At 46.8% G+C, this 20068-nt stretch overlaps 1 protein-coding gene across 3 annotated transcripts in view; it reads left to right on the top strand.

Moving 5' to 3' along the window:
- The window catches only part of LOC135909509 (decapping and exoribonuclease protein-like), a 123218-nt gene that overhangs the window by 60164 nt on the left and 42986 nt on the right, over window positions 1-20068 (top strand). For all 3 annotated transcript variants that reach the window (XM_065441481.2, XM_065441480.2, XM_065441482.2), the window contains exon 3: window positions 12267-12489. In XM_065441481.2, the coding sequence (XP_065297553.1) occupies window positions 12267-12489 (223 nt within the window). The remainder of the gene's footprint in view (window positions 1-12266; window positions 12490-20068) is intronic.

The following is a 20068-nucleotide window of genomic DNA, read 5'->3' on the forward strand; positions in this document are numbered from 1 at the left end:
GCATGGCGTGCTCGGCCATCTTTCCGACACACGACGTCAGGGAGATGGGCCTTAGATTGTCGATGCTCGGCGCTTTACCTGGCTTCGGTATGAGTACTTTGTAGGCTGTTTTCCAGCTTTTGGGAATGAGGCCGCTGCACCAGATATCATTCATCTTGCGCGTAAGAAACTCGATTGAGGCGTCGTCGAGATGCTTGACCATTTTGTTGGTGATCCCGTCGGGCACAGGGGCAGATCTGCCGTTGAGGGATGCGAGAACTCGCTTGACCTCAGCCACGGTGAAATCCTCGTCCATAGATGGTACGTCACGCCCTTCGTACTCGGGAAACTGGGGGGGCACCGGATCGTCCGTGGCCGCCAGGCACTTGTCTATGAGGTGCTCCATGACTGCCTCATCTGGAGTCGAGTCGGTGGCCAAATGGACAGCTTTCGCCAAAGCTCTCTTCTGGTTGGACTTGGTGTTGCCATCGTGCAGTAGGTGCTTAAGGAGACCCCAGCTTTTACCGTTCTTGAGCTGGCCCTCCACCGAGTCACACAGCTCGTCCCATTGCTGCTTGCATAGCACCTTGCAATGAGCCTCTATCATCTTGTTTATATCGGAGATTTTCTTGCGTAGTCTTCTGTTATGGCGCTGAGTCTTCCATCTCGCGAGCAGTGCCTGCTTGGCTTCCAAAAGATGCGCCAGCCTACTGTCCATCCTGTCCACCTCCAGATCGGTTGTCACCTCCTTGGTGGCTCTAGCCGCATCCTTCTTTATCTCGTCGCACCAAGAGTCTAGGTCCATATCATCGTTAAGGACGCGCTCGGAGCGGTTGGCTCGGAACAAGTCCCAGTCAGTGAACCTAAAGGTCCTCGTTTTGTTGCGGGCAGTCTTGATCACAGCTTCGATGATGCAATGATCGCTACCGAGGTCCATGGCTGTGTTCGTCCACTTGACGTTTTCCAGGTTCTTGACAAAGGTAAGATCCGGAGTCGTATCTCGGCATACCGAGTTCCCTCTCCTGGTTGGAAAGTCTTTATCGGTTATCAGCGTAAGATCTTCCTCCGCTGCCGCATCCCATATGTCTCTACCCTTCTTCGTATTGGTACAATAGCCCCACGCCTGATGCTGGGCATTAAAATCCTCCATGACGATTAGAGGCTGACAGCCAGCCAAATGCACGGCCTTCTTGAGAATACCACTAGGCCTGGCTCTGTGAACGCTGGGTCTGCAGTAAACATTCAGTATGAAGACACTGTTTCTTCTTAAGCGCTGCGTAGGGGGGTCGACAAGGAGTTCGGCCATGACGTACTCGATCCCATTGTCCGCGGGACCAAGGTCGCGCTGAAGGTACGTGAACTTTTTACTGACCAGGATAGCGACCCCCTTTCCTCCTTCAGTGGAAGCCACCGTAAGGAAACCGGGGAGCTTGATAGGTGATGATGTGATCGTTTCTTGCAAGGCGATTACTTGGGGTTTGTCCTTTACGCTTTTTAGGTATTGTCGCAGGGTCGCCCGTTTGCTGGCGAACCCTGCGCAATTCCACTGCCACATTGTTATGACGTTAGTTACGTTATCCATGTTTGGGCTTGTGAATGAATTGCGAAAGTGCCGCATTCATAATGGCACCCTCCGTCGGTGAGGCAATGACGCTGGGCAACGTTGGGACTTGAGCTGTAGATGTGCTTGGCAAAGATCCGTGGCTGGTTCCCTCCAGCCTAAGTATTCTAGTGCTAAGGGCGACCAGGCCCAGCTGAGGGTGCGCGATCATTTCTTGTACGTGAGAGAGACCTGTCTGTATGGTGGAGATGGCGTTCTTGAGGTCAGACAGGAGTTCTACCATCTCGTCTCCCCTTGAGTCATCCAGGGCACGCCGCTTCACTGCAACCGTCTTGGGAGGGGCCTCCACTGTGTCCATGGCCGAAGAGCGTGCGGCAGGCTGAGAAGCTGGCTGTGTGAGCGCCAATCTTCGTATTTCCGCCATCTCGGCGGCTAGCCGACTGATTTCCTGCTTGAACAGAGCGTTTTCCTTTCTAAGACTATCATTGGCACGCCTAAGCTCTTCGAGCTCATTCGTGAGGCGCAGGTCTTGCGAGTCTTGAGAGTTGGACGCCTGCGTTTGGTTGCCACGGGCCCTATCGGCCCACGTTAGAGAGGACTTGCCTTTACCGCCGTTGGGGGTCTTCGAACGTGAGCTGTTGGAGGAGTCGCTCCCAGTACGGGACTTGGAGCAGCTTCTGGAGCTGGAGCGCGCTGGAGAAGGCGATGTAAGTCGCGATCTCGAGGTAGAGCGACTTCTGGAGCCCCGTCGGCTTGTAGAGCGGCTTCTCGAGCGCAAGCGTCTTCTGCCCCTACGGTTGGTGCTGGAGGGTGCAGTTGGTGCTGTTGGTGCTGGCGTGGGGAGCTGCTCTTGCTGCCTGGCACGCTCGAAGCGTCGTCGGCGAACAATGTATGGCGTCTTGAATCTGCGCGCATACTCTTTACCGGCTGTAAGGTGCGGACCACCGCAGATCTTGCATTTTGGGGTGCATTGATGCTGCTCATTGGGATTTGGCAGGCCGCATCCCCGACAGATGACGTCGCTCGGTGTTGGACATACATCGGCGCGATGCCCGAGTCTTCCGCAGGCGTGGCATACGTCCACTTGCTTTCGATATAGGGAACATTTCATCAGGAGCGTTCCGTACCTGACAAAATTCGGTACCCGCTGCCCGTCAAAGGCGATGATGATGGTCCCAGTCTGAGCAATTCTCTTGGCTGCTAGTGCAAGAGGGTTGTTCGGGTTAACAATCTTGCCATTCACCGTCGCTGAGTCTTCTTGCAACGGTATGCCACGTATGAGCCCCTTGCACGTGGAGTGCGGGGCTGTCTCGTACGCGCAGATTTCGTGAATCGTGCCCGTGATTCGGATTTGCTTGATGCGGGCATATCGATCGGCATTCTCCCGTCTGGGAGTGCTGGCCACCATGATGTTTTGCTGTAAGTTCGGGCACAGAGTGTCTTGTGTGAGCTCGTGCTGGCTGATGCCGGAGGCTGGAAGTATTGCGTCAGCCACCGTGGCCGCTCCAATTTTGGAAATATTCAGCCCACCTCTTGGTCTAATAACGATCTTCGTGTCTTCTTTGGGAAGAACAGGCATTCGGCTCGCCCTAATGATCTTGGTCTTCAGCGCTGTGCCGCTAGACTTGTAGCTATGGGGAGCCAAAGGCGTTGCCATGGCGTTCGGGTTAGCTTCCCGCGATTTGGCGACAGCTCTTCTAGCACCTGCGGTTTGCCATCCCTGCTCTTGAGTGACTTCCTCCGGAAGAATACTTTCTCCCTGTACTTGGTATTCCATGATGGTAGCGGACGAGTGGCACTGAGCGACCCCGGAGGCCAAGGCGTGGTCTCCGAAGTGCTGGTCAGACGCCGCCGACGGATGCACAGGAATGTCCGTAAAATGGAGAAAAGTCACTCACTGTGGCAAAAGGGGTATCCACGTGGTCCTTACAACTTCACGGAAAAGATGTGCACAAATAAACATTGTCTCGCGACGATTAAATACAAGAAAAGCTGGGAAAATGCGGGAACTGAAGAACGCTTCTTGACTCGCCGCCTTCTTCTTCTTCTTTCCGTTCGTTCAGTTCCAATAAAATGCGCTTCACCCTTTATTGGAAATGCAGACGTGTAATTAACAGCCTAGGCGTCATCAAAGACATCCTAAATATGTTATCGGCAGTAGCATTCTGCGTTCAAGAAACGAAGTTAGGCCCAAAGAATTCTCATTTTTTTAACGGTTTTACTTTCGTACGAAAGGAGCGCGAGCACTGCAGTCGTGTATCAGGAGGTCTCGCTATTGTGCAAGGCGGCAACCTCACACGGAACTGTATGTTAAACTCGCCGCACGAAGCTGCAGCCGTTACCGTTTTATCACGTAAAACTGTCACCATCTGTTCACATTAGATTCCTCCACATACCTTTCACAACCCGATGCCTTGAAAACTGAAAAGATAAATTGCCAGTGTATTTTGTCTTAGTAGGAGATTTTAATGCTCATTGGACTCTTCGGGACACAGATAAAGCAGAACTAAGAGGGTGACTGATCAAAAGTTTTATCTTACAAATTACATTTGTCATTGCAACTCATGTACGCCAAGATATTTGTCACCCAGCTCTTTAATTTAGTTGCCATCATTTTGCCTTATTACCCGTTCTGTTTTGCCGATTGTAAATGACAAGTACTGGACACCTCAAATGGCAACCTGCCATAATCAAAATATTATCACCTCTACCCATAATACCCTACAAGCCGCACCGTTGGAAACTGCAAATAGCACAGTGGTCTGTTCTCACGGAAAATGCGAAGCTGGATGGGCTCGTCTTAACAGATCTAAGCATTGGTGAAGTCAATGAAAATTTTACTTAGTGCACAATTGCCATCGCTGGAAAAGCTATTCCTCAATCTTCTAGCATTGTTCGAAAAAAGCTCAATCACTGGTGGACATAAGAATGCATGGGAGGAAACAAGCTGCAAAATAAGGCCTGGCGCGTCTAGCGTAGATAACCGACCCGTCGAAACTTCCTGAATATAAAACAAGCGAAAGCCAGATACATCCGGAGACAAGCCGAAATGTTGTCATGGCAGAAATACGTATCAATAATCAATAGTGCCGTCACATCCGAAAAGATGTTGAAACCGTACAGGAAGCTTGGGTAGGTCTACTCATCATATATGATGGCCTTGCTTACACCTTCACGCACCCATACAACACTACAGAAAGAAGCGAATACACTTGGAGAGCACTTTTATACAGTCTCAAGCTCGGTAAACTACTCAAACACGTTCTTGAGACACGACCAGTTAGCAGGAAAGGTGAAATTATCATCAGCTTTTAAGCATATAACGCTCCATTCACTTTCTAGGAATTAAACCAGGTACTCTGTGCTGGTAAAAAAATTGAACTGGGTCCTGACGGCATTCATCATTCCATGCTGGCAGACTTGTCCCAAGCACCGGTGGATGTACTCCTCAATTTATTCAATAAGATATTTGAATATGGGATGATGTCAAAAGATAGAAAAATGCAATATTCTTGCCTTTGTTAAAGGAAGGAAAATCGCCCACATTCCGAAGAAACGTTGAACCCATCGCTTTGAGAAACTGTTTGGCTGAATGGTAGGGAAGCTTCGTAAAGGCGAGGTTGCCATTTGTTGTTGAAACGCATAACTTAATTTTCATCGATCTGGCTTTAAGGAAGACTGTTCAACGACTGACCACTTCGTCCGACTGCACAAACAGCACTTTATAAAAGTTTTCTTCGATATCGAAGAAACGTATGACACTACTTCTAGATTTGCAGTCTTACGTACCTACGCCATTTGAGGAATCCGTGGCAAACCTTTGAACTGTCTCGCAGACGTCATGTCGAACAGAACATTCGAAATCCCTCTAGTCAGTGTGCTCTGGCGCACGTTTGTCCAGGAACAGGGCGTTATACGAGGTTGAGTACTTAGCACAACATTGTTTATTGGAAAAATGAACTCCAGTAACAAACTAATTTCTTCGCCTGTTATGTACTCCGTATACGTCGACCATCTCCAAATTGAACTGTCTCCCAGACTTCATGTCCAACAGAACATTCGAAATCCCTCTAGTCAGTGTGCTCTGGCGCACGTTTGTCCAGGAAGAGGGCGTTATACGAGGTTGAGTACTTAGCACAACATTGTTTATTGGAAAAATGAACTCCAGTAACAAACTAATTTCTTCGCCTGTTATGTACTCCGTATACGTCGACCATCTCCAAATTGAACTGTCTCGCAGACTTCATGTCCAACAGAACATTCGAAATGCCTCTAGTCAGTGTGCTCTGGCGCACGTTTGTCCAGGAACAGGGCGTTATACGAGGTTGAGTACTTAGCACAACATTGTTTATTGGAAAAATGAACTCCAGTAGCAAACTAATTTCTTCGCCTGTTATATACTCCGTATACGTCGACCATCTCCAAATTATATACCACGCGTCATTTACCCACATGTGAAAGACAGTTCCAGATGACAATAAATAAACAATTAGAATGCGCTGGCAAGAATACCTCTAAATTCACACAAGAAACAGTTACAGCGCTATTTTCGCAAAAACGAGAACAACACTTGGACTCTATCCCAAAACTTATGATGTGATGCTGCCGGTAAAATAAGAAATCACATTCCATGGAGTGATTTTTGATCAGATATTAACTTTTTGGCGCACATAAATAGGACAAAAATTGAGACAAATAGGGTGCCGCACATTTTGAAAGTGTTGCCTCATAAGCACTGGGGTTCCGACCGAACGTGCCTTTTACGTGTTTACTGGTCACTTGTGCGTAGCCTTCTGGCCTGGGTTACTAGTTTATGGCTCAGCCAGACAGTCACACATACGACGACTTAACCCAGCACATAATCTGGTATGGCAACTGGCAAGTGGTGCTTAAAGATCGCCTGTCCAAGGTTCATACGTTGACTTTATTGAACGTCCCTTACAACAGCGAAAAGCTTTACTCACCCTTTCCTCTGTGCTCAGAATTCAGTCATAACCACATCACATATGCAACAACCACTTCACTGCATGAAACTAACGATTACACTACACAAGTAAACCGAACATAATTAGACCACTTGTCTTGGGATATGAGGAATACTGTCGCGATTGACATGTGCCACGATGTTCGCCTGGTTACTAAAGAGCCAGAACATTGATACGGGCAGAGCCATTAACACATAAAGAGACCCGCAAGAACACGTTCTACAAGATTTCCGTGTTCTTCAGGACAAATGTAAAGATTACGTGAAATTTCGGACAGATAGTTCTAAGACACTAATACGTGGGCGTGGGGGCCTTAACGGAAAATTTGGAAGCAAGTATTTGAATAGAGCAGCATGCCTAGGTTTTCCCTCCTGCTGTTTATCCTGTATCGACTCCAGTAAAAAAAGTTATCACTGACAAGTAAGAAAATACAATCATATACATTGATTCGTTAGATACCCTGATGGTTCTGAATCGTAAATCCTAGTGTGAATCCCTGTTAGCGGATATTTTACACATGGTGACTTGCAACAAACATGGCAGACCAATTTGTTTCTGCTGAATCAGACAATGAGGCAAAGATAGCTGCGCATCCATGGCAGCGAAGAAAGCCCTAACGGATACAGCACTTCCCTACAAAGATAGTATCCGAGCATTTCGGATGGCCTTTACATTAAAATGAAAACATGAAAGGGACTCCTGCACAAAGAAGCTACATCTTACTAAACCCGTGCATGGCGAGTGGAAGTCTTGTAATCACCAGGAGCAGTTCATTGCAGTAATTCTATGTCATCTACTTGTCGGGCTCACACACCCAACACACTATTTTTTTTTGCTTACAAAAGACCCACAAAGGTACGAGAGACCAAGAACCGCTAACCTTAATGCACATCTTACTGACATGTACACATTTTGAAACACACAGACAAAAACTGTTGCACAATTTATAGGATATACACGTTAATTTGTGCCCTGCCTTAGGTTTAGAAGATGACAAACTAGTGCGGTTACCTGAGCCACATAACTTTTTAGATGACACCGGTTATTTACATAAGCTATAGGACACAGCTTTTACTGTTTTTCAATTGGATTTAAAAAGATCTTGTGTGTGGTTCAGTATAGCGTGGGCCGCTCTTGCGCACCTAAACCCTATTTTACTAATTTATTACATATATGCTTTACGCAGTTTGCAGTGACTGTTTTTAGGCACATTTACAGCTCTGTCACAGCCGCCTCTCAAGTCGTCACTCTACTTCGAACTTACTAACACTGACCTCGAGCTCATTGCCCATGCTTGGCCCTTGTGCCACAAAACACTACATTCATCATCACCTTTCTTACTAAAGAAACTGCAAAACCCCTGGCAGTGCTTCTTGGACATTTGAACTATTAATGAGCTTAACCTGAATAAATCAGGTTTTTGCCCTCACGACAGAAAACGCAATGACTTGATATCCTGTTTTGTCTACTCAGGATAGGACGCGAGTATGGCACCCGTATTTTTCTGCTGATTGGTGATAAGCCTCCAGCATGGGGTAAATGTAGTCGGAGACTGACAGACCTCCATGGGATCCTGGAGTGTCGGGAAGCAGGAGCTGAGGGAAAGAAACATTTTGTTCTAGCATACCACTATCACATCCCTCTACATCCCGTAAAGTTTCTTGGCATAGAACCATTTAACATGGAAGAAATTCTAGGATCGTCTAATGAGGCTGCGCTTCATTTTCTTAGTCGAATAAATTCGTAGTACGTCCTCTCGCCTGAGGGTGCTGCTGTGAGATTTTCGAATAGCGCATCCCTCCAGGCTCTTGGTTTCAGGGGCTCTGTTAAGGCAGTAGTGCTTCTAGAAAATTTGCACCAATGACATATTTAGGTTAAAATATTATGTACCAGTAATGTCACATTTATTTTCATTGTAGGCTTCATTTGTCATCTCCATAATCCGATTGCTCATATATTTACACATATTTACAGCGACTTACTTTAAGGCACCTATATAACTACGTCACGTCGACTTCTCTTAGCTCATCACTGCATTGCCAAATCAACACTAGCTTGGAGCTCTTTGGCGATACTTGGCCCTTTCACTACGAAAACACCAAATTATTCATCATCATAAGTCACAGAAAACTCACTGTCAAATATACAGTTCTCTCTAAAGTGGAAACCAGTGCTAGCCATCAGAATACGTCTACCTATTTTCACTTAGCCACTATCGACTGTTCTTAGTACTATTGTTAAAACCTGAATTGCATATTATCACGGCTTAGTAAGAGACGGGAAAGCCGGCGTAGAGGACGTGTAAAAGCACTTTATAAGAGCAGTGAACGCGACGTCGTTGTCCTATGTTTTTCTGCCCGCGCGCTACTTCAGCGCCGTTTTCATTGCCTGGCACATACTGGCGCCGACCATATAAGACGCGGCAATATACAGAGAAACAAGTTTGATTTCAATTTAGTCAACACAAGTTTACGCCTAATTACTCTGTTTTCTTAAAAAAAAACTGCTTTCTCAAGATTAGTCCAAATCTCGCATTGAACAAATGGACACATTTTTCTAGTGCCAAAAAGACTTCCTCTCCTGGGATACCATTGCTTTTCTGCTAGTAAGAGCCAAGAAATGGTTACCCACTATATGCAGACATGCATAAATGCATGAATGTAACAGCTCTGAACAAGAAGCATCGTAAAAATGTGTGCAGAAGACTGCTCTGCGGACAAAAATTATATCCTACTGCATGTAGTACTGGCCGAGGCATACCAAGCTTGTTCTGATATTGGCTGTTGATCGGCACTCCCAATCGTTCCCAGTATGCAGGGTGGAGTATTCTTTCCGAGTGCGCAGTGAATAGCTTTGGAGAGATCGCGTCTTGACGCCTAACAGAGACTTAAGGTAACTATTGTCTATGTATATATTGCCAACATACTCGTGTATCCTTCACGTACTCCTTGATTATGTAAAGCCTCTATGACGGATGGTATCTCTACTCAATAAAAGGCCTCTTCATTATCTGTGACTCATTTAGAGAGGTTGGTTGCACTGCGTAGAATTTTCAATTACCTGATTAATGCACATGGATGATATATGATGAATAGAGCTATCTCATTTTATGTTTTATAGCCTAAATTACAAATTGATGTTCTATTCAAGCATGAGCTCATTTTGTAACAAGTTTGTATCTACAGCACAATTTACCTTTTCGCAAACGGTAAAGCCCAACTCAACTCAGAAATGTGCTGACTTAATCTGCTGCGAAACCGATAACAAGGCTGTCATCATAGACTGGTGTGTTATCTTAAAATAAACGTTTCCGACAACTATAATCTGTTATTGATTCCTAACTTGTTCGATATGGGTTTATGGGTACTTATGTTAATTTTCTCAGAACAGTATGAATGAATTGGTCTCACTGCGTGCCTATAGATCGAATATTTTGTCCATGGATGACGATTAACTTCGGAGTGCCGCATGGATCAATCTTGGGTGCACTTTCATTGAAAATTTAAATTACCGATCTTTCAACGATACTGACAAAATAGACATTTTTTTTATAAATGGATGAGACGACACTGAGCCTGTCGGTTCAATCTATATAATGGGTGCCGCAAAAATGCATTTAATTCACCACTTGCTTAGTGGTACATACGAAACACAGTCTACATGAATGGCTCACCAAGAACTTGCGTGTTTCCTTAGCCCTCACACGCAACGCACACAGCCGGGAAGGTTCATGCGCTTGCTCGCAAGATTACGTTGACCCAATGGAATTAGGTAGAGTCTAAAGAACAGCGCTTTTATTCCCTGGATCTTCACGTACAACTCCGCCTGCCACATGGCTAACAACGACGGCAGGTAACTCTGATTTGTCATCTATGGCTTGTAGTAGCTTTTACCAATGTAATCCTAATTCATCGGAATGGTCACAAGTCCAGATTGTGAAGTTTGTGCGTGCAAAGAGGCGATAGCGCACTTTCTGCGTGATGGTCGTTGTTTAAACGCACAATGACATGAACACCACGCTCGTCGAGATTGACAACCATCTCTTTACAGAAGCCAGAACTATCGGGCCCTGGTCCCGGACGTCTGTACGAATGTTTGAAAAGCACGCGTGTGCTTTAAAAAGAAACGGGACTCATTGGGAAAACAATTGAATGTGCGATCTGATGCGTTCCATTTGATAATCTTTTCTTGTTTTGTTATAGTTTCTGCCCTTACCCCATTGCCACAGGACACTTAATTAGGTTAAACTCTATGCCTTTCATCTCTTCTCTTCCTTTCTGCGTTTTCATTCTATGTGTACTTACATGTGAGCACTTTTCAGAGCATGTCTTTTATACAATCGCTTTTTCGCACACTGTTAAGTATTCAGAAAGTATTTTTCGCGATACGCTGTCTTCCAATATTCACTTGGAGCATGTGGCACCTCGTTGAAGGTTGTCAGTGTATTTTCGCAGTTATCGCAATTCACGCTTGTTGATACCTCAGCTCTTGTGTAAAAGCTTAGTTTATTCAACTGTTAAATATAGCGTGTCTGTTTGATTTTTAGCATATTATATAAACCGAAACCAATCAACTGCATCATAACAAGAATCACCGCTGCGGTTGCCTATGGCACATCTTATCACAATAATGCTCTGTACGCATGAGACATTTTGACATGCTTCCTGTAGCGATACACCAGACGTTTTATAGAAGCATTACTTTTTAGGGGTCTTTAACATTCCAAATATCAAATGATATCCAGGACAACATTAATTTGGGCTAGAACGTTCATACTGGAATTGGGATGGAACAGCGCCAACTAAGACGATCACGAGTGGGAGAACGACACAGAACAAGCGCCTCCTTCTCGTGATCGTCTTACTTGGCGCTGTTCCTTCCTAATTGAAGTATGCACCATCTAGCCCAAATGAATGTTGTCCTGAACCATCTTTCGAAAACACAGGGCCCTTCTTTGTGACATCATATCGTTGGATTTGGTGCTTGTGCTGTGTCGTTCTCCCTCTTGTAATCGTCTTAGTTGGCGCTGTTCCTTCCTAATTCAAATAAAACAATATATACAAAAAGTTGAAAAATTTTATATTCCCAGAATATAGATACTAAGCACGGATAGAAAACTTGTGCTTTTTATGTAGCCTATCACCTTATTAGATAAATTCTGGATACGACACTGCCTGCCATAAAAGCAACTAAGACGTGTATGTAAGGTTATCAGTCACAACAAACCATTTACACTGATCCGTCCTTTCAATTGAACACTAATATCACGTCAATTTGTTTATTGTTTATTTGGCTTTTGCTATTGTTTATTTGTTATTGTTCATATGCTTATTGTGAAAGGCGCTGAACTACGCACTGACATATCTCGACTAATAATGGCATTAAGAATTAAGGTTGATTTTCAGAATGATACATACCGGTCCAATACGATGGGACCCAAATTCGCCTCAAAGAATTATTAAGGAGCATCACCATCCCGAACATTGCATTCCAAGTGATTAAAGTTGATCTGATGACTGTTCTTGAACCCGGTGCTCGCAGCGAAGAAGCCCGGCGCTCTATCAATTTCATCATGGACTACCGATGACCCAAAGTGGAGGAGAGAGCGATAAGACGAAGACGTAGAGACATACCGCAAACTGTGTCAAATTGCAATGAATGCTAATAGCATCTATAAAGAGGATGTAGAATGCGGGAAGCAATTTTGTGCTTAAGCACAAACACAATCTTGTGCTACGCAGATGAAGCTGGAGCTGCCCCCAAGGAGAATGAAGTCGTCAGCGAAAGCGATGCATACAACGTCGTCCTCCGATGCCAGCTGGGATCGCACTCCATCGTACTAGGCGCCGAAGTTAAAGCGGTGGACCCCTCTGTTCAATGCGAGCCGGGTTCTACAGCTGGATACGTGGAGTTCAGGACATATGGCGGCAAGTTCAAGAAGAAGAACCGGTACAGGTTCTACAGGTGGGTGGTAAACAAACGAACTCAAGGGAAGTGGGTTGTTGTATCTTTCTTAAAATCGTTAAACAGGCCACGTGAGGTTGCGTGCGATTCTGCACTATCGTTAACCACTTGTTTTCGGAAACAAGCTTTGCAGGAGTTAGAGCAGCGGAATAAACACCAGGATGTCTAAAACTTGCAGAACCGACTCCTTGTGGGAGAATCGCGAAATGTTCGGAGCACGAAGTCATTGTGGCGTCTCCGGCTTACGGTACATGTTTCCTTTTACGCTGTGGCTGTCACATGCCGCAAATACAAGCGATCCAAGGAAGCACACAAGAGGCCGGCTTTACAGTAATGCGCAGGTACTTGGTAAAAGTGGCGGTCATTTCCCCTTGTCTCGAATATCCCTAACCACAACGCGCTTTCGTTTATTTCGAAAATGTACACCCTATGCATGTCGCCAACAGCGTGTTTTCGACGTTTTTACAAGCTTGATGCGCGGCTCGTAGTTACGCTATCCTTCAAAATCCGGCATATTTTATGTGTACAGATTTGTTCCTGTCAGCTATTACTCGCGAACAACTTTCTGTGGCGATTAAAGGGAAGCTGGGAAGCCAGAGGGGCACATATAATAGCACCGACAAAAAGAAAGATGTTGCACTTTCACCCAAACGTCGAAGCATCGATTGTTATAGTAAAATAGTGGACAGCTAGCTATACAAATTAAGGATAATAGATTTATCAGTTGCATACACTTCTAATAATAGGCATACTAACTTAACAAGCATGGTGCCACATGCGCACAAGCCAACACCATCATTCCTCACTCGATGACCGCGGAAACTTGCTGTGAAAGCGCTGGAATGAGAAATAATGGCAGCAGCACCGAGTGAAACTGACTTTTGTGCTGCGTCTCGCATTAGTGTAAACGGCAGCAAACTCTGTCCTTGTAGTAGGTGACTTTCAAGATACAGCGGCCCGGGAAGGCTCACGCAGCCGCCCGGGCCGCACGAAGAAGAACGTTCCCGTTCTCCCTCTATCATTTCGTGCGACAGAAGACGGTGCGCTACCTCTTCGCAGAAGTGCGCGACATTGATTCGCGACCGCCGGCTCACCCTCGCATGCTTTCACTCCCACATACGGCATACGGTGCGCGGTGACAATTTTATCGCCTTAGAAGTTTAATGGTGCCTCACGGTGACGCCGATGGCAGAAATGCGCTGCGAGTATCCATTTCATTTCAATCGTAAGAAAAGTCACAATTTAAAATTTGTAATTGTGAAAAGTGATAGAGATATAGATTACCCAACTCTAAAAACTAAGGTTAGTGGTTTTATCGGTCGCATAAATTGCAGTACACATTCGGTAACCTATAAATTTACAGGCATGATAACACGTGCGAACAGTGTGAGGATTGGGAGGTCAATCCAACCGCTCGTAACCAGTTGTCAAGATGGAAGTCGGGCATGAATTATATGGTAGCTGGCCCATGCCGTCATCCAACTTAGCCATGCTGATGACGTTGTTGAAGGGAAGGCCTGCTTCTCATCGAGAACGAGGAATATGTGTTTATTTAGAGTATCTACATAAGGGCGTTGCAATTCTTCAGTGTAGCATGACTGCGAGAGAAAGTACATCAGTCTAGCATTACTGCGAGACAAAGTACATCAGTCTAGCATGACTGCGAGAGAAAGTACACCAGTCTAGCGTGACTTCGAGAGAAAGTACACTGAGCAGCCGCACAACAGCGGTTTATAAACACTCGGTCCGCTCTCGATGCCTAGGTGAGGGAAACGTTCGGCCAGTAGACGAGCCGCGTTTCAGCGGGAGGGCTTCCGCACCGGTTTCACGGTCCGGAACACACTTCCGCACCGGTTTCATGGACCCCAACGAGGACAGACGGTCTTCGCAGAGCTCGGGGCTTTCGTCAGGAACGGTGCGTGGGAAGGGGCCTCCAACTACGTTCCCTCGGGAACTCCCTTGCTCACAGCAGAGCGGGTCGGTGGTGGCGTGTTCCGTCAGTAAGCTTGGTTCGTCGAACTCCTCTCGGCAATCCCGCGACGAAGGGTCGAGTAGGCGGCGTATTGTTCTCCGCACACAGTAGACTTAGTGACGCCGTTTGGCTTGATGACGGTGGCTTTCGAAGAAAAGTTGACGCCGCTCTCGCACCTGGCTGGCAAAACTTGCACCTTAGCAAGCCGTGCTTAACAGCGCCTCCATGGCCCGGAAAATCTCGACTGTCCAACGCTGACAACCGCGGGGCAGGAAGAGAAAGGCTGGTGGCCAGGGGGTGATCCCTTGGCTCGCAATGACCACTTGTGTAATAATGTAACCGCCCCAAAACATCCAACAAGGACAGGCAACTGCAAAACAAACCCCGCAACAAGGCTCTGCGCCGAGATGACGTATCTTCGATCTCACTCTAGACCCGCTAGGCTTCAAAGAAAACATAAGTGCAGAAACAAAAAGTGCTGCATTTCGCTATGCCAATTTTTAAAGCAAATTCGTGCTGACAAATTAAGCAATCAGGGAGGGAATCCTACTAAATGAGAGGGGATCTTCTTGCCTTAACAAAATTGCCAATGGTAGCCCTAAAAATTAGGCGGGACCCTTAAACGCAGATTTCAAATTAGCCTGCTCAAACAATCCGCATTGCTATGCAACTTTCCCTTCTTATATCTAACGGAGAAGTTGTACTCTTGGACAGCGACGCTCCATCAGAGCAAGCAACCATTTTTGTGTGACATTAGATTGAGCTACGTCAGAGGACAGTGGTCGGTCTCGAAGATGAACTTCGCTCCGTACAAGTAACACGACAACCTCTGGGCGGCCCAAACTAAACAAGCGCATTCCTTTTCTGAAGCGCTGTATGCTTCCTCTCTTACAGTTTACGGCTGGCATAGAGGATAGGATGCTCCTCGTTATCGTCACCGACCTAAGTACCACACCCATACCTCTGTCACTTGCGTCGTAATGAACTATGAATTCCTTTGTGTAGTCTGGCGCGCGAAGCACAGGACGAGAAACCAATAGCCTTTTCAAACTTTGGAAAGCGTTCTCTTTGTCCTTATCCCAGTGTACGCTACTCGGTGCTCCCTTTCGGAGGGCGTCCGTTAATGGACTTGCCATTTGCGAGTAATTCGGAATGTACCGTTGATGGTACCCCACAAGTCCCAAAAATGAACGAAGGTCTGTTTTCGTGCGCGGCTGAGAAAATTCTCCAATCGTAGCTATTTTCAGCTCGGCCGACCGTCTCATGCCCTGACCGACAACATGGCCCAGATAAGTAACCTGCGAACAACCAAACCTACCCTTTTCCGCTTTCATCGTTAAGCCGGCTTCCCTCAACCGTGAGAACACCTGTTTGAGGTGCGATACGTGTTGTTCCCAACTGTCCGAAAAAATGGCTACATCATCAAGATAGGGCAAGGCGAACTCCTGCAAGTCTTTTAGGACAATATCGATTAACTTAGAGAAGCTAAACGGCGCGTTCTTCAGCCCGAAGCTGAGTGCGAGAGGGCGAAAAGTGCCTACAGGTGAGATGAATGCGGCATAGCCGCTGGCACTTTCTGAAAGGGGAACTTGCCAGTACCCCCGCACGAGATCTATAGTTGAAATGTATTTAGCAGCACTAACTCTTTCAATTCTTTCCTCAATGTTGGGTATCGGGTACAGCTGATCCCTAGTGATGGCATTTAACTTCCTGTAGTCAACACACGGACGAGGGTCCTTGTTAGGGGTTTCTACGAGTATTAGTGGTGACGTGTAGTCACTCTCAGCGGGCTCAATCACTCCCAACTCTAGCATGCGCTGTATCTCTGCCTCCATAATCTCTCTCTGTGTTGGAGACACCCTGTAAGACTTTGATCTTACTGGTTCGGTTGATGTCAGCTCAATTTCATGCGTAATTAGTTCGGTTCTACCCGGCCGATCGCTGAATCTGTCGAGATATTCCCCTAACACCTCTTTTAGCTCATCTAGCTGCTCGGGTCTTAGAGCGTGCTAGCTTACCGAGTGTTCTACTACTTCTAGGCCGATTTCAGAGTTGGAGGTCGCCCTATACTCTTTAAACTTGGTACTAGTGCCATCCTGCTCTTTGATGGTATAGTTAACGACTCCGCTCCGCTATATATACGGCTTCATCAAATTGCAGTGATATACCCTCACCTCCTTCCTGCGACCGGGCATTTTCAGAGCATAGCTAGTATCTGAAAGTTTGTGCAACACTTTAACGGGCCCGTCCCAGTGAACTTCAAGCTTGTTCTTTCTTGAAGGTTTGATGATCAATACCTGGTCTCCGTGGTCTCCGGCGTTAAGCGTACGAAGCCTCGGATTCTTGTCGTAATAGAATTTGGCGTTCTTTTGAGCTACTCCCATGTTCTTTCCGACTAGTTCTTGGGTTGCGCTTAGCCGTTCCAGCAAATTTAGCACGTATTCAACCACTGTTGGACTCTCCCCTCTTTCCTCCCACATCTCTCTTAACATTCTCAGTGGAGAACGGACTGTCCTCCCATACACTAGTTCTGCTGGAGAGAACCCTGTCGCTTCATGTGTAACCGTTCGCAAAGCAAACAATGTTGCCGGCAGACAGTTCTCCCAAACCTCCTTGTACTTAGTAGGTACAATTACCTGATCCAGAATCCTACCCTTTTGATCTCTGTATTGCCGATACAACAATCCTCCTCTCTCTTGTATCGTGACGTTGCGCCTAGCAGTGCCTTCTTTAGCTGTGTTTTTAGCTAAGCTGTCATCTTTCTTTTGCTTGGCTGCCAGTGACTTTGTCCACACGTAAAAGCTGATCAAGGTTCTTTGAAGCCGGTGATAGTAACGACCCTGTCTCGCTTGGGAGTGCACCAGCGGGCTCTTCCTGCAGGGCTGAACTTTGAGACCCTAGCGATCCGCTTTCATTGAGCTGGTCAGCTAGCGGGCTTTTCTCGACCATTTTTTCATCCATCGAGCCTAGCTGGGATTCGGTTATTGAAGTTATCTCTTTTTCTGCTTCCGCTGGAGCAGTTTGTGGATTTTCAGCCGAAAGCGACGCGATTTTACGAACTTGGCCTCGAGTCAATGCCTGTACTACGCCCTCTCCCAGTTTAAGCCCTTTTTCACGCAGTAACTGATTCGAACGATTCGAAATAATGTAAGGGTACTGCAGTGACAAGAATTTGGAAACTGTAGCCTCGGTCACTAGCTCCCCGAATGGTCCACTGATTTTGACTTTGGTCATAGGCAGACACACGCTGTGTTCTTCTACAACCTGTGTGATCCATGCTACTTTTCCAATGAAGTCATCTACCGTCACGTAAGACGGATGGACAATGTCCATCGTGGTGGCACTGTCTCTTAGCACTCGGCATGGTTTGCCATTAACTTGCAGGTCGTGAAGATATGGGCTTGAAAGTTTCACATTCTCATCTTTTTCTTCTACGTAGGAAAAAAACTACGCTAGGCTTTTCGCAGTTCCCAGCAATATGTCCCAGTTTGTGGCACTTAAAGCAGCGGATCGGTCTAGGAGATTGGAATGTTCTTTTCTGCCCTTTTTGTAAGGTTACCCCGTTAGGTTTCTTCTCGCTCTTTTCTGCGGGCTTTTTCTCCACGTCTACAGGCTCCGATCGTCTAGTCTCCGAACCCCTTTTGAACGGAAATGGTTTCCGCGGTCCATTTCAACCGTCCCAATTACCGTCCTCGGCGTTCAGCTTTCTACGCGTTGCGTACTCTTCGGCTAATTCCGCCGCCGTCTCCACAGTGTTTACATTTCCTCTGTCTTCGACCCAGAGCTTCACAGATGGTGGGATGTTTTGCTAAAACTTCTCTAGACACATGCATTCAATGATCCTGTCTCTGCTCTCCTACGGTTCCGTGTTTTCAGCCACTCGACTAGGTTTGCCTTTAAGCTATATGCAAACTCCGGATGCCCCTCGCTATCTTTCTTGCCTGTGCTCCTAAACCTTTGCGGAAAAGCCTCGGGTGAAAGGCGGTATTTCTTCAGGAGACTAGCCTTAACTTTCGCATAATCATATGCATCCTGTGCACTCATTCTGGCGATTACTTCCGCCCCTTCACACGGCAACATAGACAACAACCGCTGTGGCCATGTACTCGGACTGAAGTTCATCTTCTCGCAAGTCCTTCTAAAATTGCATAGGAACAAGCCTATGTCGGTCCCGACCTCAAATAGCTTTAATAGCCTGTCCATGCGGTATGATTCTGCCACACATGATCGGCCCAGAGCCCCTTCACTTCCTTGAGACAACTCCAAACGTCTGCTTTCAAGTTGAAGTTGCACTGTTCTTAACTCGCAATCTTTATCACGTTCCTCTCTCTCTCTCTCTCTTACCGGTTCTTCTCCTACCCGTTCTTCTCTCTCTCTGGGCCGTTTCTTTCTTTTTTTCAGAAGTTCCAACCTCATTTAAATTTCTTCCTCACTGGCCTGCCCAGAAATAAGCTCCAATAATTCCGATTTCAGCATTTCCTTGCGTACATCTAAGCCCAGTTCCTCACCAACAATAAACAATTCGTCTCTCAGCACTGTCCTTAACTCCATGATTGCTTCCTTACTGCCTTGGTCCTGCCCGCTAACCCTGTCTAGGAAAACGCAACCTAGCTAACAATCAACAATCTAGGTCCGCTACTGTTCTAAACAGAACAACCACAAAATGAAGCCTAGAGAGTCAAATGAAGAACCAAGCACTCACTGCAGACACAGCACCACGTCGCATAGTCCGTCTCACTGCTGTCAGCCAGTTGTGAGGATTGGGAGGTCAACCCCACCGCTCGTAACCAGTTCTCAAGATTGGAGTCGGGCATGAATTAGATGGTAGCTGGCCCATAACGTCGTCCAACTTATCCACGCTGAGGACGTTGTTGAAGGGAAGGACTGCTTCTCATCGAGAACGAGGAATATGGGTTTATTTACAGTACCTACATAAGGACGTTGCAGTTCATCACCCTAGCATGACTGCGAGAGAAAGCACATCAGTCTAGCATGACTACGAGAGATAGTACACTGAGCAGCCGCACAACAGCGGTTTATAAACACGGTGCCTTTCCAAGAAAAGTGGGCGCCGCCCTCGCGCCTGGCTGGCAAAACTGGCACCTCAGCTGGCCGTTCTTAACAATAGGCAATTATGAACAGACCTCACTCAATGAGCGCGCACACGACGACACAGTGCTGACATGATAAAGGGAGCAGACAGAAGAGAGTGAACACTTCGCGCTGCTCGTTGCTGCGAAATTTCTCTGGAACTTGAGATTACCCTAGGCGCTCGGAAATACAGGCGGTTAAGCCGTAAGCCATCTCGACTCGCCCAGCTTTGCACCCACACCAGATTACGTCGAGACAGGCAACGCAGGCCCCACTGCGCAGGCGCCGCAGCCACCGCAGCCCTTGCCTGGGATAAAGAGGGGACGTGAGCTCACCTGCATCCTCCTCGTACTTAGTGCGCGCTTATTCACCACCCCGCCCCCTTCAGCCCTTGCGCGCATCAAACAACCACTCATTTCGACTCACCTTTGTGGGTTCTTAACGTCTCACAGCAATACCGGCCACCATGGGTTCGAGCTTACCGAACCACATCGCCGCGTCAGCCGCCACCTCTAG

This window comes from Dermacentor albipictus, chromosome 5 (assembly GCF_038994185.2).
Source record: "Dermacentor albipictus isolate Rhodes 1998 colony chromosome 5, USDA_Dalb.pri_finalv2, whole genome shotgun sequence".
In the NCBI taxonomy this organism is placed as follows: Eukaryota; Metazoa; Arthropoda; class Arachnida; order Ixodida; family Ixodidae; genus Dermacentor; species Dermacentor albipictus.